A 15656-nucleotide genomic window follows, 5' to 3' on the forward strand; every position below is an offset into this window, starting at 1 on the left:
GAACGGAGACCTTCTAGCAGTTAGTGTGGAGGTAGGAAGCGGTGCTCTGGGAGCCTGTGGCTGGGTCTCCTACCATAGCTGAGGGGGTGGGGCTTTCAGAAGCACCATCAGAGGGCAGCATATTGGGTGACTTGGCCTTAGCTCCCCAGGCCTGCGTGGGTCCCCACATGATCTCCTTGTGCTGCTTCATGACAGCTGTCTCCATCTGCCTCACGGCACCATGGTTAACATGCTCTCTCTTCCCAAGCAGACGACCCCCTTCCTGAGATCTCTCCTGCGTACTTTTTAATTACGCCCTCTTCAACTCCAGTGACTTTCATATATAAGATTCTCAAAACAAGTTAGAAGACTGAATGGAACTTGTCACCTGTAGATTCTCGGTTGTTCGGTAATCTCTGCTTTGGACAAAGAAGCTTTCCAGCTCTCTCCCCACTGCCACTCCCTTTCCTGTGCTCTTCCCAGAAGTGGCTCCTAGATTTGCCCAATTTGGCCTCACTTAGTGCGTATGTTGTCTTGGTTTTTTTTTTTTTTTTTTTTTTGGCATTAGATGTTTGAACAAGGTAGTGATTATGGTCGTACCGCACTTTTGCTGTCTTTGATTTTGGAATAGACTTTTTTTTTTCCTAATTACTTAAGGACAAGGGTTTGCGTTGGGTGAGATTTCAGACATTCTAGTTCTGGTATGCTTTTGGGGGGAGTTCTAGGGTGAAAATGTCTTTGACTTACATAAAAAAAGAAAAGTAAAATATCCTTTTAAAATTGACTACTAATTTAAGAGTAAGGCTAGAATATCAGGCCTGCTTGGTAAGATGATGATGATGATAATGACAGGGACAATGGTGATAATGCTGATGCCTGAGTTCATTAAGCACATTCCATGTGCCAGCCACCGTACCAGGTGCTTTTCCATCAATTATCTTATTTAGACCTAATGGCAGTTTATGAACTGGGTAGTATTATTATCCACAGGTTGCTGAAATTTGGAGATGTTAAATAATGTGTGTCTCAGCAAGCAGGTGAGGAGCTCAGGATTCAAGTTCTGGGAGTGTGACTCTTAACCACTACACTCTACTGGGAGGGATTGTCTGTGGAAATGAGAGATACTTTGTCATTCCAGGGAAGAAGAGTTCCAGTCCAGATGCTGGACTTCCTGGTCTCCTTCAAGGCTGAGTCTTATATAGAGGTTTTGATTAGATCATAGGTATTTTAACAGAGGAGACATCACCAGAAACACATAGATGACTTCATGCTTAAGTATCATAGAGTCCTTATGCTAAGGACACATGGAATAATGGAAAGGAATGGAATTCACATATATTGACGGCTTATTAGATGCCAGGTTCTATGCTAGGGATGTTATATTAGCCCATTTAACTTTCACAGTAATTCTATGGAATAGGTTTTGCTGTAGATGAAGAAATCAAGTCTCGAAGAGGTTAAGTATACAAGTAAACTCTTGTATACAAATCCATGTCTTTCTGTATCCAAATCCTGTGCTAATTTTCCTGTATAAGCTTAGTCTAGACCTCACTGGTCACTAACCATCCGACTAACTTGGGATACGTTATTTAAATTTCCTGGGTCAGATTTTCCTATCTCTGCAAAGGTTGATCATCTTTTCATGTGCTTATTGGTCACTTGTATATCTTCTTTGGAAAAAATGTGCATACAAAGAATTTCCACTTGATCCAGCAATTCCACAGTTAAGTATAAACCAAGGAGAAATAAAAATATGCTTCCACAGAAAAACTTGTACACAGATGTTCACAGTAGCATTATTCTTAACATCCACATGGTGGAAACAACCCAAATGTCCATCCACTGATAAATGCATGGATAAATGTGGTAGATCCATACAACTGAATATTATTTGACAGTACAAAGAAATAAAGTACTGATGTAAATGGTAAACCTTGAAAATATTTGCTAAGTGAAAGAAACTAGTCACAGAATACTGCATATTGTACGATTCCATTCACATGAAATGTCCAGAATACACAAATCTATAGAAATAGAAAGATTGGTTGGAGATGGGATGGGGAGTGAATGCTAATAGTTATGGGGTCTCTTTTTAGGGGGAGAATATTCTAAAGTTATATTATGGTAGTAGTTGCAAAATCCTGTGTACGTACTAAAAAATAGTGAATCATACGCTTTAATAGGTGAATTGTATAGTATCTGAATTATATCTCAATAAATCTGTTTAAAAATTAGTAGGTTGAAATAGAGGAAGACTAGGTTTCCCTTTTAAGCTCCTAGATTATATAGATCTCTGATTCTTCCATCTTAAAGATTAGGTGATATGGTTCCACAGTTTGACAGCAAATATGTAATACTTTTCCTTTGACTTTTAATTACATTTGGAAGGATATCTTGTCCAGAATTCCACACTGCATTTTAATCATTATTGCATTCCTTTACTTGATTTCCTTAATTATTTTGATTCTAGCAATTAAGCCAAATTTCATTTTATGCAGCATAGTCCTCATGAGACTGTGATCAATGTCTCTGTATATGTATTTGTTGGACCTAAGGTCTAGAATTTTCACCTAACATACAGGACACATTTTGACTTACCTTATTTTAAAACAAAACATATAAGCAAAGAAAGTAGTCCAGTATAAAAGAAATTTTCTGCTTGCTTCTTATTGTAATAATTCTTAAACTTTTGTACAGTCTCAGGAGTGTGAAAATCAAGGGTAATTTGGGATCTGGGTTGCAGTGTTGATATAAATGTTTTATATTTATGCAAGAAATATGCATCAATTAATACTATAGTATTAAAATTGACTTGCTTAAAATGCCTCTGATTCTTGGCTGGGTTTGATCATTAGTAGGTGCTCATGGGGATAATATATCTGGTAGATGAATATAAACTTTAATAAGGAAAACCAAATGTTATTTAACCTAGGATTGTTCTCTGTTTCTTCCTTTCTTTTATTCTCTCCTCCTCCCTCCCTTCCTTTCTACCTCCCTTCCCACTGGTAATTTGAAGTATTTGAGGAAATTATGCTGCAGTGAGTCAGGATTCCTGGATCCATTGCTATCTGATCTAACTTCTACAAACTTCAGTTTTTCTCTAAAGTGAAGGTTAGAGTAACCTGTCCTGTCCAGCTCTTGGGACTGTGGTTGGCATCCACTTAGATACTCATGGGATTGCAAATGGAAGAAAATTATTAAAATTATAATTAACCCAATTTATTCAGTAATTAACTTACTATCATTTGACTTCTACTCTAGAAGATAAAAGTAGTACAATGACAAACTTCTAGAGGTTTACGACTTAATTTGCGGAAAGCAAAAGTATGGATGATGCAAACACCTACAACATAAAACGGACTGTACAGCACACACTTCGCCGGGAAGGATGCTCACCTGGTTATTCCCACTCAGCTCACCAAGATCCTGATTTGAATGGTTAGGTAGAAGCAAGAATCTATCTGGAACAATAACTAAAGAGTTTCATCAGTTTTGAATTTTATGGAGGTGATAAAGACTTGTTATTAATAGCTGAATCCTTACGTTAATGGGAAATATACAATGGCTTATAGAGGATATACTGTAGAAGTACTGTCCGTGTCCCGTTCCTCCATTTAACACACTGCAGCTTTCCCGAAGCAAAGTGGCCCAACAGAATGGTTTTGTCACAATAGGGTTCCTTTTGTTGTTCTTGTTCTTTTGGTCCATGTTATCGTTGACCACCACAGGGTAGTCTGCCCTCGGGTGTTTGCTTCTCCTGAAACCTGTATAACAACCCAGAGCATTCTGTTTCTCTACCATGAGTGCTTTGTTGTGGTGGTCTTTCTGATAGATCTGTTCTCTTGCCGGATCAGTGGTCTTCTGCTCTGGTGGTTACATTCGCCGTAAGCTGTGGTCATGAAGATAGGATTTTAAAAACATCCTTAGCCAGATGAGTAACTTTCTCCCTAGAACTGGAACTGGAATCAGATCCACACATTTGCACAGAATCATCTATTTCCCATGTAAAGCCACTGAGCACCGGTCTTCTAGACTGTTTTACTCCTAATGCCTCTCATTTGGATTATGAAAGAAGAGAACGCATGCCATGCACTAGTACAGATACAGAAATGACTTGTTTCTGGCTTAAGATACCTGGAAAGTTTTCATAGTAAAGACTGGATTTGAACTGAACCCTGAATGATGAGTAGGATTTTTAGAAAATTAGATTGTGGAGGAGAGAAAATAGGGGATAAGAAAGGAAGGAAAACATCCAAACTAAAGGCATGGAGACACTGGGTGGGTATGTTTGGTTCCTATGAAGAAGTAATGGGAAAATTTTGAGAGACCCTACATTAGACACACACACACACACAGAGGAGAGCTGACGGTCTAAGATCCAATCCAAAATCCGGCAGGCTTGAGACCCAAGACAATACCGATGACCCAACTCAAACAGACCAGGGTAATTCCCTCTTACTCAGCCTTTTGACCTTTAATTGATGGGATGCGGCCCACCCACATTAGGGAGGGCAATCTGAGTTCTGCTGATTGAAATTGAATCTCATCCAGAAACACAATCACAGACACATCCAGAATAATGTTTGGCCAAACATCTGGTCACCCCATGGCCCAGTCAAGTTGGCACCTAAAATTAACTGTCACAGACCAATACCAGTGGAGTAAAATCAGTGGAAGCACCATTGCAGAGCATTAAGGATAACAGAGAGAGTGACACAAAATGACATAGACAACTAGAAAAAGATGACAGAGCTTGGTCTTTCTCAAGTTCAAGTTCATATGATGGGCTTATCATTTAGTTTAATTTTTAGAAAAAAAATGTTTTTTGACTCCCTTTTCAGATGTTAAATATGGAATGACCTTTTTTTTTTTTTCCCTGCCTCTTTGTTTTGTACTCTCAAACGGTATTCACACAGGCTGCTTTTTCCAGATCATTCTACCTGGGCCTAAATTTAAATACTAAGAAACTTTGAACTTTAAAAGTGATGTATCATAAACTTCATGGATTCTTTAAGTCAAAATATAAAATGGTAACTATCTCCTTATTTAAGCTAAAATGTCCTTTCCCTAGTTTCTTGTGTTTTTTTCCCTACAAAAATATATGCTAGACCATCTCCCAGCTAAATTGACATCCAGCTCTAAAACCAATCTTTCCAGTTCAAGGGGTTTATGACTTTGTATGTCAGACTGGATATCAGAATGGTCTAAATATTCAACTTTGTTGACCATGGCAAGTAGCAGTTATGGTCATAAGGATAGATTTTTAGAAGAGAACAAATATTTGTGCAGTGAAAGTTACCACAGCCCAAGCCAACGTGAGGAGTCTCATTTTACCAGACCCTCAAATCCTATGTGGTTGTAGAAGTTGCCCCAGTGATGACATAGACTCTGGTTTCAACCCCCATGAAGCTGATGGCCCCAGTTTATTGGGTCAGGTTCATCTCAATGAGTAAAATGCAACTTAATATTTAGAGCTCTCAAGTGAATCCCAAAAGTCTCTTAGCAGGATAAGCTCTACACTTTGAAAAAATATGTTTTTTGTCCATTAGCGCACTGTATTTGTTATGTTTGTGGTACATCTCTCTAATTGCTTTGAAACAGTGAATACCTCTTTGTGGTGGTTGCCTGGTTTAATCACCTGAAGTTATGCAGCAATCCAGATAGAGATGGAATTAACCTCTAAATTTATAAATAACACTTTTTTTTAGTGGATCTCTTGCTTATTTTTAAGGGGGTAAAAACTTGTTAGATCAATAAGTTACCCACAGAAACACACATAGAGGCAGAGGTGAGCGATCTTTCTGGGGCAGGATCCCTTTCTGAATGAAAGAATAGAACAGAGAGAGGTTGGTTTTGTGAATGTATTTTTGAATAAAATGCTAGACCCATGGAATTGTGAAGGAATTGCCCAAGTACGAAGATGACCTTTGTTTTTTATTTTTAAACAGTTGTCCTCTGACCAGCAGTGGATCTTTTGAAAAAAAAAATGTGATGTGCTATTTTGATGGCCATGCACTTCTGTTTATTCTACCTAAGATGTGCTGATTTGGGTAACTCCATTCTTGGCCTTCTGCAGTCGTAAATGTATAGCAACCAGCTCCTCAGGGAAGAGGGGGAGGAGGGCTGATATGTAGCATTTGCCTTTTTCCATGGTGTAAATTCGCCCACCATAGCCAATTTTAGGCTGCCAGCATCATTGTCAACCATCTCCCAGAATTCCTTAATATTTCACTATCAGCCTTTGTAAACTGGTACAAGCCATCCTCAGCATGTCACTGGCTCCCCTATTATATTTCTAACACCTAACTACCTCCACTCTCAATGCATAAAACATCCTTCCTTTAGCTAACATTTTATGTCGGAAGTTTTGGGGATTTTTTCTTATCCACATCTGCTAACCAACAAAACTCTAACCCAAGTGCCATGTGCCCTGTTTTCTCTCCTAGCAACTTAGATCTCTAATCATAGCAGGTTAACAGAATAACCTTTTTTAACTTTTTATTAATACAGAATGTCATGAGATATTTGGGACCACTTACTCCTTCAAATGAGCCAAGTAGTAGAAAATGTTAGCCTGACTGTTTTTTACTTATAATAAACTGTCACTCAGCCATTTTTATCCCTACTATTGGTAACAGAGTTCTGTCTGGGATATAATAAAGAGAAAATAATAGCATTTTATTCCTTATAATTGGAGAAATACTAGGGAGGGGACCAGGAGCTGAGAAGAGATTTATATTTTGGAAGGGAGAGAATGGGTGAGTAAATTACAATCTTTATAAAAGTTAAAGTGGATTACATTTAACTTTTTTGAGCTTTTTAAGACTTCATAGAGTTGAAAAACCAGGAGTTAGAACGGATTCAATGTGCAATGCTTCTAGCTTTGAAATTACTGTTCTTTCATTGTTTCCATAGCTCCTTAGAGTAAGAAAGAAGATTTGATGTTCTGTCTTTCTGTAGCATAATTACAAGTACTTTTTGTATTATTTTACTTACATGGTCTTAATATGGATTCCTGGTTTGGCAAAATATTAATTGGAAACAATTTCAAACTTCTGTAACTTAGATTTGTTGAGCCTGAGGTTGGTATTTCTTCACAAATACTGATGGCTTTTACTTTTCTTAAAATAATAGAAGCTTAAAAAAAAAAAGAATCGTGTAAAGAGAGAAGTGTATTTTGTTTGGCTTCACTAAAATACCACTTGGCTCCAACCAGCCCATATTTCCTGACTCTGACCATGCCCCGAAGCAGTGAAAGGGTAGAAGTTTTTAAAATGAGATTTGAATTTGTGTACTTGCATTCCTTTCAGTTTTTGACTATGTTGTTAGTCCTACTTGGTCCAGCACTGGGAAGCTTGAGTGAATTTCCTTAATGAAACTTAGAAGGAATCAGTGTTGTTCAAAATTTGCTTTGTGAGTGGCTAATCTGAAAAGAGACTCATATTTGGATACAACTGCTTTTTTTTATGTGGTTTGCATTCTCAACATACTGCTTATTCAGACAGTATTTATTGACACATGTTAGAAAATTTCAGAAATCAAGGCAGGGTATTCAAGTATGGTGACATAAAAAGCGACCCAAATTCAAAAAAAAAAAAGGGACCAGGTCAACTTCATTACCGGCTTGAACTAGTTAAGCTGTCCCATGGGACAGTGATCCACTTTTGTGATATAACTGATTTGTGCATCATGGATAGAAATGTCAAGCCTAAAATTTGCACAGTATCTTTTCTGTGTTTTCCTCTTCGTTTTTAAGTTGAGGTGGAAGGGTCTAGCTCAGTGGTAGAGTGCATGCTTAGGATGCAGGAGGTCCTGGATTCAATCTCCAGCACCTCCATTAAAAAGTAATAATAAATAAAACAAACCTAATTACTCTTCTCCCCAAAATAATAATAAAGTTGGACATATTTTTCACAACTGAGTTGTGATCTAAATCGATTCCTTTACATGGATAAAGCAAAGCACCCAGGGAAATCTGTTCAGGGTCACACAGGGAGCGGAGCAGAGCCAAAATGCATGCCCAAGAATTGCTTCTTAGTGCTGCCTTCGGCTAGTGCTGCCTCTGTGTGGTTTTGATAGAGGTCTTAATCGAGACTATCCCCTCAAGGACTTGGCAGACTTAAAAAGCACGTATCAACAATATACACATTCCATTTACTCTGAAACTGAACCCCTTGTGGAATACAAATTAGCACCTATCCCCCCCACCCCCAGCCCGCCTCTCCTACAGGGTAGAGGTAAGGATGTGCAGAGAATGTACAGTTTGCTGTCCGGCATCAGTAGCAGCCTTTTCAGCAGAGAAAAAACAGTGGAGAAGCCCAGCGCTGTGACTGTCAGCCTAATTTAGTTAATACTTAAATGCTTTTCTGAAAGCAAGTACTATGTGAGGTGTGAGTGAGGTGGGAGGAGCATGAAAAGGAAAAATAGGAGGCAGAAGGCAGGATGAGAAAAAAAAGAAGAAATAGGAAAAGGAGAGAGAGGGGAAAGAGGCACTGCTCACTGGGCTGTGGAGTCAGACAGAAAGATGGATTCAAATCTCAGCTTTAAACTTTCCCAACCCTACATTTCACTGAAATCTTGAACTGTTTACCCAACTGTAATAAAGGTGAACAATAATGAGAAATCATTATTTACGGAATAGTGAAAATTCTTATTTATAATGATGATAGCTGGCTTATGTGTTCTTCAGTGCTGAGATTTCAGTGTATGAATTAGGATTTGGCTTGGCTGCTTTGTGACAGAGACCCATACAAAGTTTAGTATATAATATTTTATTCTCTCACATAAAGAAGTTCAGAGGAAGGCAGTCTAGGGCTCTTAAGGGGTATTCCTTAAATTGTGAGAGCTTTTTACTTAGCCATCCCTATCTTCATGGTTCAGTATGGCTACTGGAGCTCCAGCAATTACATCTTTGTTTCAGGGAGCAGAATGGATGAAGGACAGAAGGAGGGCTTTTTCTTGTAAAAAATCTCCTTGTAAGGTTTTTTTTTTTCCTTTCCCCAGAAGTATCATGTGACACTCTGTTTACGTCTCATTGGCCAGAACGTAGTCTTTTTTTAAGCTTTGTGTACAGACTGTAGCAAGAAACATTGTGATCCTTAGAAAAATGTCTCAGAAGTTAAAACTGTTATTATTAGCAACAATAATAGTAACAGTAAGGGGTCTCAAGCACTATATTCAAAAATTTGTGTGAACCATCTCATTTTATATTCTTTTGATGAGGTGTTATTATCCCTATTTAACAGAAAAGAAATTGTAGTTTAAAAAAGTTAAATAGTTTGTCCAAGGTTATGTCATTAGCCAGAGGTGGAGCTCCAGCTCAGAACCAGACATCTTTTTCCAGATCCCAAGCACTTAATCACTACTTTGCCTCCTGCTTCTCAAGTTTTAACTTGATAGTTTATCCATCTCCATGTGAGGTGTTTTAAAACCTTCTATCCTATTTGTGGTTTTATAGTCTTCAGATCTCCACCCTTTTCACTGAACACAGACACACACACACACACACACACACACACACACACACACACACACACACACACTTCTCTCACTTATTTTTCTCAAGTCTTCCAGTGTTTCTGTGCTTATGTAAAAGAATGTGACTTTTAATACTTGGTTATTTCCTTGTCAGTTGTCTTCTTGTACTTTGATCAGGAGCCTGCTATTAGAGTTTTTGGCAATTTATTTACTGAGCAGCCTTTTTTCCCCAGGTGCAGCCCTAAAAGCTGTTGGGGAGAACAGGGTGAGTAAGAAAGTCCCTGCCATCGAGGCATTTACAGTGCAGTTCTTTAGCAAATGGATTTTAGACAAGCTTCTTAACATCAAATGATACTATGACACCACATGTAAATCACAACTGACCTAGATGCACACACCCATTTGTCCTTATAATTACAAGTGCATCATCGTTACCTCTCAGTGGCCACCTGTCCCTTCAAAACATTCCTAAGAAATTGGGTAGAGTAAATAGGCAATTCCATTCTAGTACTCGTATTTTTCTCTTAAACAACATGGCTTATATTATTGTTGTAGTAATAAAAGCTTAATCTTAATTTACATAAAGAGGATATGGGTTATTATACCTATTATTCAGAAATGTCTATTTTATGACATTTTAGGTTTTTTTTTTTTTAATTGAAGTACAGTCAGTTACAAAGTGTCATTTTCTGGTGTGAAGCACAGTGTTCCATTATGACATTTTAAATAGTGGCAGAAATAGTATCCAAGTGTATTAGAGGCTCAAATCAGCAGGGACTGGTGCACATTTGAGACCAGAGCCTGCCAATACAAGCCTGTGTAAGGGTTACTTTTTTTTGCAAGATCAGCAAAGAGATTGCACTTCATAGGTTATGAAGCAGGGAGTATTACCCAGGGATGTGAGGCTGATGGCACCATCTCCTACAGAACTTCCCTTTAAACCAGTCTTTCTCTGGAAATAAGATACTGAGAGAAGGGACTGACAAGGATTCTTGTTTTGGCCATTTCTCTGCTTTGGTCCTAGTATACCTTCTGCTTAATGTTATTTCTTTTTTAAAAAAAATTTTTCTGGGGGGTGGGAGTAGGTAAATAGTTTCATTCATTCATTCATTCATTATTATTATTTTATTTTTAATGGAGATACTAGGGATTGCTAAGCAAGCACGCTATCACTGAGCTATATCCTCCCTGCTCTTTAAAAATTAAAAAAAAGTTATTTGTCTATTTTTTTTAACGTTATTTCTTTTAAATAAGTAATTTTCCCCCTATTTGGAAGCTACCTACAAATTATTTTTCCCCGTTTCCTGGTTATGTAGCTATAGAAGCATTTTCTTTTGTAATGGAAAAGTGACTTTTCAATTGGTCTAAATATACCGTCTGCCCCTGGGATTTGCCTAGACACATTCATTCCTAGTCTTTAAGGTACTTTGTTAATGGAGCTTCATCAGTTTGAGAGGTCAGTTCCTTTTTGCTTGGTTATTTGGCATATATCATGTACCCTGACATTTGATTTATCAGTAAGGAGTCTCCAAGCTCTCCTAATGGTCCCTTTTATCTTTGATGACCTAATTAACTTTATCTGATCATGGAAAACTTACATTTTCTAATCGTCTTTGAGATAATTGGCTTCATTATTGTCTTGAATAACTTTTACTTTGAAAACTTAATACCATCTGGCTCCTAATGATAATGATAAATAGCACTTGTGTGGAGCTTTAGACTTAAAAGGAATTTTAAAAGGCTTTTCTACGTTGTATGCAGTCCTTACTGCAACACTGAGGGAAATGGTTTATGCTCATTCCTGACTTCATGTCACCAGGGATTCTGCAGTAAACATGACAGACATGGTTTCCTCTTCCTATCACATTACGGGAGAGAAAGGGTTGTTTTGAATGAGGGAGACATTTTTCTAAGAAATCTGTAGCCCAGAGACCTTAATGACTTGCCCAGATTCACTGTAGGTGATAGAATTTGCCTGGATGTGTGATTGATGACTAAACTGGAAAGACAAGTAGAAAGGAGATTTTAAAGAGTTTTGGAAAACCGTAACAAAAGGTTGGAATTTTTTTTTTTTCTATAGATAACGAGTAGCCAGTAGAGGCTGGAGTGGAGATACAGTCAAAGCTTTTAGAAAAAATAACCTGACAGTGAGAAGCCAGTTTAGTAAGTAAGGTTGTAGAGGTATGGAACAACTGAGAAACTATTAATAAGTACATATATAAGAGAGAGCCCTGAAATAATGGAATGGTAGGTGGGGATGGGACAAACGGAGGAGACACTGCAGTGGGAAAATGGGGGAGGACTTGATAGTTGATTGCGTGGAAGGAAAAGAAAAGAAGTCAATATTGTTTGAAATTTCAGGTGACAAGAATAGCTTGCTAATTACCACAGATAGCAGTAAGAATGTAAAGAGCGTCAGTTAAGAGAAGCCCAGATGTCCATTCAGTGGCTTCATTCTAAGATCATGTCTTTGATGACCAACTCTCAGATGTTTCCTAAAGCCAGGAATAATGTTCCTTCTAGCTCTCTTCATTCTGGATCCAGTCGAAGCATTCGTTCCTCTAGTCTGGTCTGTCCCAAGGGAGTAAGGAGAAAGTCTCCCAAAGATTGAAAATTAGGAGAAAACAGAGTAAGATTATTACTCCAAAATGGGTCTTTCCTAGAATGTGTGAAATGGCAGACGAGTATGTGGCGTGTGTTGCCTACTGACCGAGTGGCTTTCTTCCTAGGCGTTTTTTGTTGACCACAACTCCCGTACCACTACTTTCATCGACCCCCGGCTCCCGCTTCAGAGCAGCAGACCCACAAGCGCGCTGGTTCATCGACAACACCTGACAAGGCAGCGCAGCCACAGCGCCGGCGAGGTGAGTCCACGCCTTAGGGACGGACCTGCTGGTGCACAGAAGTACAGGACGTGTGGTTTGTGGCACTGTGCTGGCTCTTTATTATTGTTTTGTTTTGAATTTGATTTAGAGACTATCATTTGAAGGCTGAAAAGTGTTGGCATGTTGGTAGGGCTTCTCTGGAAACACACAGGGCCTAAACTCCAAGTTTAAAAAGCAGGACATAATGAGGAAAGATTGAAGAAAGTAGGGATGTTTTGAAAATTCAGTGGATGGCGAGAGAGAATTCATAATGTAGTAAAATGCTCCAGAGAGGAGGATGGTGAGCTCTTCCGCATACCTAAGGGCAGCTTCATAGGAAGAGACGAATGTAACTCTTAGAGGGCTAAAATTAAAGATGGGGAAGTTTCTTAAGTGAGGATTGCTGGATTAGGTTAAAATCTTTGGCCAAGGCTATGGGGTTGTGATCACCTCACTAATACTCTTTAAAATTAGGATATATATATGAGAGTTGATTTATGTATTCTAAGTGCCCAGAGAATACATAATTACTGAAAGGTCCACTGTGCTCTACTTTGGTAGTTTGCAGTGACCCACGGTAACCACATGGGGGCTCTCTAATAACCTAACCACAGAGAAAAATAAAAGAATCTCTGTTTCCCTTTTTTCTTTAGCAGCTTAAATAAATAAAAGAGGAATGTTTTAGGTCAAATATTTTCTCCTTAGTATGGGTTTATGCTTTGAATATCATTGCTTGGTATACATTGTTTCTAAAAATTCCCTTAGACAAATAGAATTAAGATTCTTGTCCTGAATGCCTTTTCCGTGTCTATGTGCGTATCATATTTTCAGTATTATGCTGTAGGTCAAATATTTTTGTAGCTTCTATTATAAGAAAAAATTATGAATGCAATAAATAACTGGGTTTGATTCATCAAAATTCCACTCTTGGAATTTCTGCTCATGATTTGCCTCCATGCTCTAATGCATCGTGTGTGTTTGCTGGCTGTAAAGGGAGACAGAGAAGAGTACACATGAGAATCTCATAGAAAAATGATATATAAATCAATTGCAGGATGAGGTATGCACAGAAATATTTATGTTTTATGGGTAGCTAATAAATCTGTACCTGGCTGTCATATAAACCATTTGTGGTAAACTGGATGATGCTAACAGCATTCATCTAAGAAACAGGACAGAACTCTCACCTTTGGACCTTGTGCGTGATATGTGGCATATTAAGGCCCTGCCTGGTTGTATCATGCGGCCAGTGTACTTTAGACACTTGCCTTATCTCAGCCTCACAATAGGAAGCTGATAGTTCAGTCTAGTCAGGACTACGTGCGTGAGATTAGTAGCTACACTTGCATTTTCTTTCAACCCTTCTGCCTCAGAACTTGAATTATTTTCATGGTCTAATAGTAGGGATACTCAGGTACATGTTAAAATTTGAATGAAGACTTCTCTTGATACTGATGGACACTAAGCAGTGGAATAGAGATGACCCCATAAAGACTCAGCATTCAGCCCCAGAGGTGTTAAACCTTAGAGGGGAGTGTGCTTCTGGCCCAGCTGTTGGAAGCACGCACATCCTGCAGTAATACGCACGTTGACCGGGGCTTGTCCACTGTCTGACGGTCTGGTTTGAAGAAACAGGGTGTCAAGGAGAAGACCTTTGGCTGTTCTTGGAAATGGTGATACAAGGCAGCATACTGACTGGAGGGAAAATATAGATTGGTGAATGGAAATGATAAGTTTGGTGACTGACAAACAGGGGGTAGTTAACGATTGAATCTCCCCCGAGAGAGGCTGACTTCATTCCTCAAAGCCAATAACTCAAAAGAGGCAGAGTGGGAAATTTCTAGTTACATATATGAGTCTTCCCAGCCACTCTCTTAGACTCATTGGGCAAATATTCCAGGCAGTAGAAATTTTGGTATCTCTTCTGTCCAGCAATGAATACTTACTAAACACCAGTGGTGTAGAAATGTGGTTGGTGTGTGAGATACAGATCAGTAACACATGTTCCTGTGTTCTTATTAAGGAGAGAATGTATAAAATGAACCATCATCCAGATGAATAAAGATACAAGAGAAAAAAAGCCTTATAACCTGTTAGTAATGGCAGCTGCTCTAGAAGTCTACCCCCAAGTGCTGGGGGAGCTCAGAGAAAGTGACATTTAATGTCAGCTTGAAGGGAAGAGAAAGCTTCATCGAGGAGGGGCTGTTTGCACTACATTTGAAGAATAAGTGAGAACATTCTTGAAGGATAAACAAGCAGTGCCAGGATGGGATGACACTTCCAGTTTCAGGGCCTTTAGGAAAAGCCCTTGCCAGACGCCTATCTAATGCAGTGCGATAAAACGGTTGTAAGGGTTTGAATGGGTGGGAGTGGCAGCTGTTTGATGCGCACTAATTTATAAATCCAGTAAGTTGTTTTGCCTTTTGTCCTCTTACTCTCTTATACAACTGTTCCACTCTTGTCTTAAAAGACTCCTGTAATATGGGGGGAAATGCTAAAATGGAAGCTACAGCAACGTTAGAGTTTTCTGGTAAGACTATTACTGGGCACTTTTGTTTATCTGCTTGGATGTATGAGTTTCTAAGTCTATAACAGGTACAATAAGTAATTCAGGTTAGGGGAACCCTCTTTAGCTCCTCCACACCTGCTACGATTAACTCCCTGGTGTGGGAGGTTCAAACCAGAAAGAGCTGCTGTACTGGGTGCTCTAAGAGGTGTGTAAAGTTGCTTCGAAGGAGAGAAGACACCACCTCGGAAACCCCATGAAGACGGCTGCTCTTCAGCCCCTCCTCTGCTGTGGCAGGGAATTCCCTGACTGGCTTCGGCCAAGACGAGGTCTATCCTGGCCTCGCGGCGGTGACCCTGAACATCAAGCTGTTCTCTTTGATGGCGCTGTCGCCGGGTTGTGTTGCGTCAGGCAGAAGTTATTCCCGATGAGCAGGAATTTGGCTTCCACAGCCCCAGTCATTGTAGGTGTGCCGAATACTCCTGTACCACCCGCCAGTAGTCACCGCCCTGGCCCCTCTCAAGGACATGGATACCCCCACCCCTCAGTTCAGCAACCAAAGCAGAGCTTTTGAGAGTCCTGTGTCAACTTTCAGCTGGCATCTCTTCCGCTCATTTTGTGCTTAACCACGCTCGCTGACAGATACTCTGAACAACTTGGCTTGGGGTGCTGACACAAAGCACTCTAGGTCTTGGTGCAAAATGTAAACGATGCTCGTGTTTGCAGGTGGGAGAAGATTCTCGACATGCAGGACCTCCAGTACTCCCCAGGCCGTCGAGCACGTTCAACACCGTCAGCAGGCCACAGTACCAGGACATGGTCCCCGTGGG

The 15656-nt window shown here is 39.4% G+C and overlaps 1 protein-coding gene across 5 annotated transcripts in view; it reads left to right on the plus strand.

The window, feature by feature from the left end:
• HECW2 (HECT, C2 and WW domain containing E3 ubiquitin protein ligase 2) overlaps positions 1-15656 on the plus strand; it is a 334329-nt gene that overhangs the window by 249523 nt on the left and 69150 nt on the right. For all 5 annotated transcript variants that reach the window (XM_074364238.1, XM_074364239.1, XM_074364240.1 and 2 more), the window contains 2 exons: positions 12186-12320; positions 15553-15655. In XM_074364238.1, coding sequence (XP_074220339.1) covers positions 12186-12320; positions 15553-15655 — 238 coding nt within the window. The remainder of the gene's footprint in view (positions 1-12185; positions 12321-15552; position 15656) is intronic.

This window comes from Camelus bactrianus, chromosome 5 (genome assembly GCF_048773025.1).
Source record: "Camelus bactrianus isolate YW-2024 breed Bactrian camel chromosome 5, ASM4877302v1, whole genome shotgun sequence".
NCBI lineage: Eukaryota > Metazoa > Chordata > Mammalia > Artiodactyla > Camelidae > Camelus > Camelus bactrianus.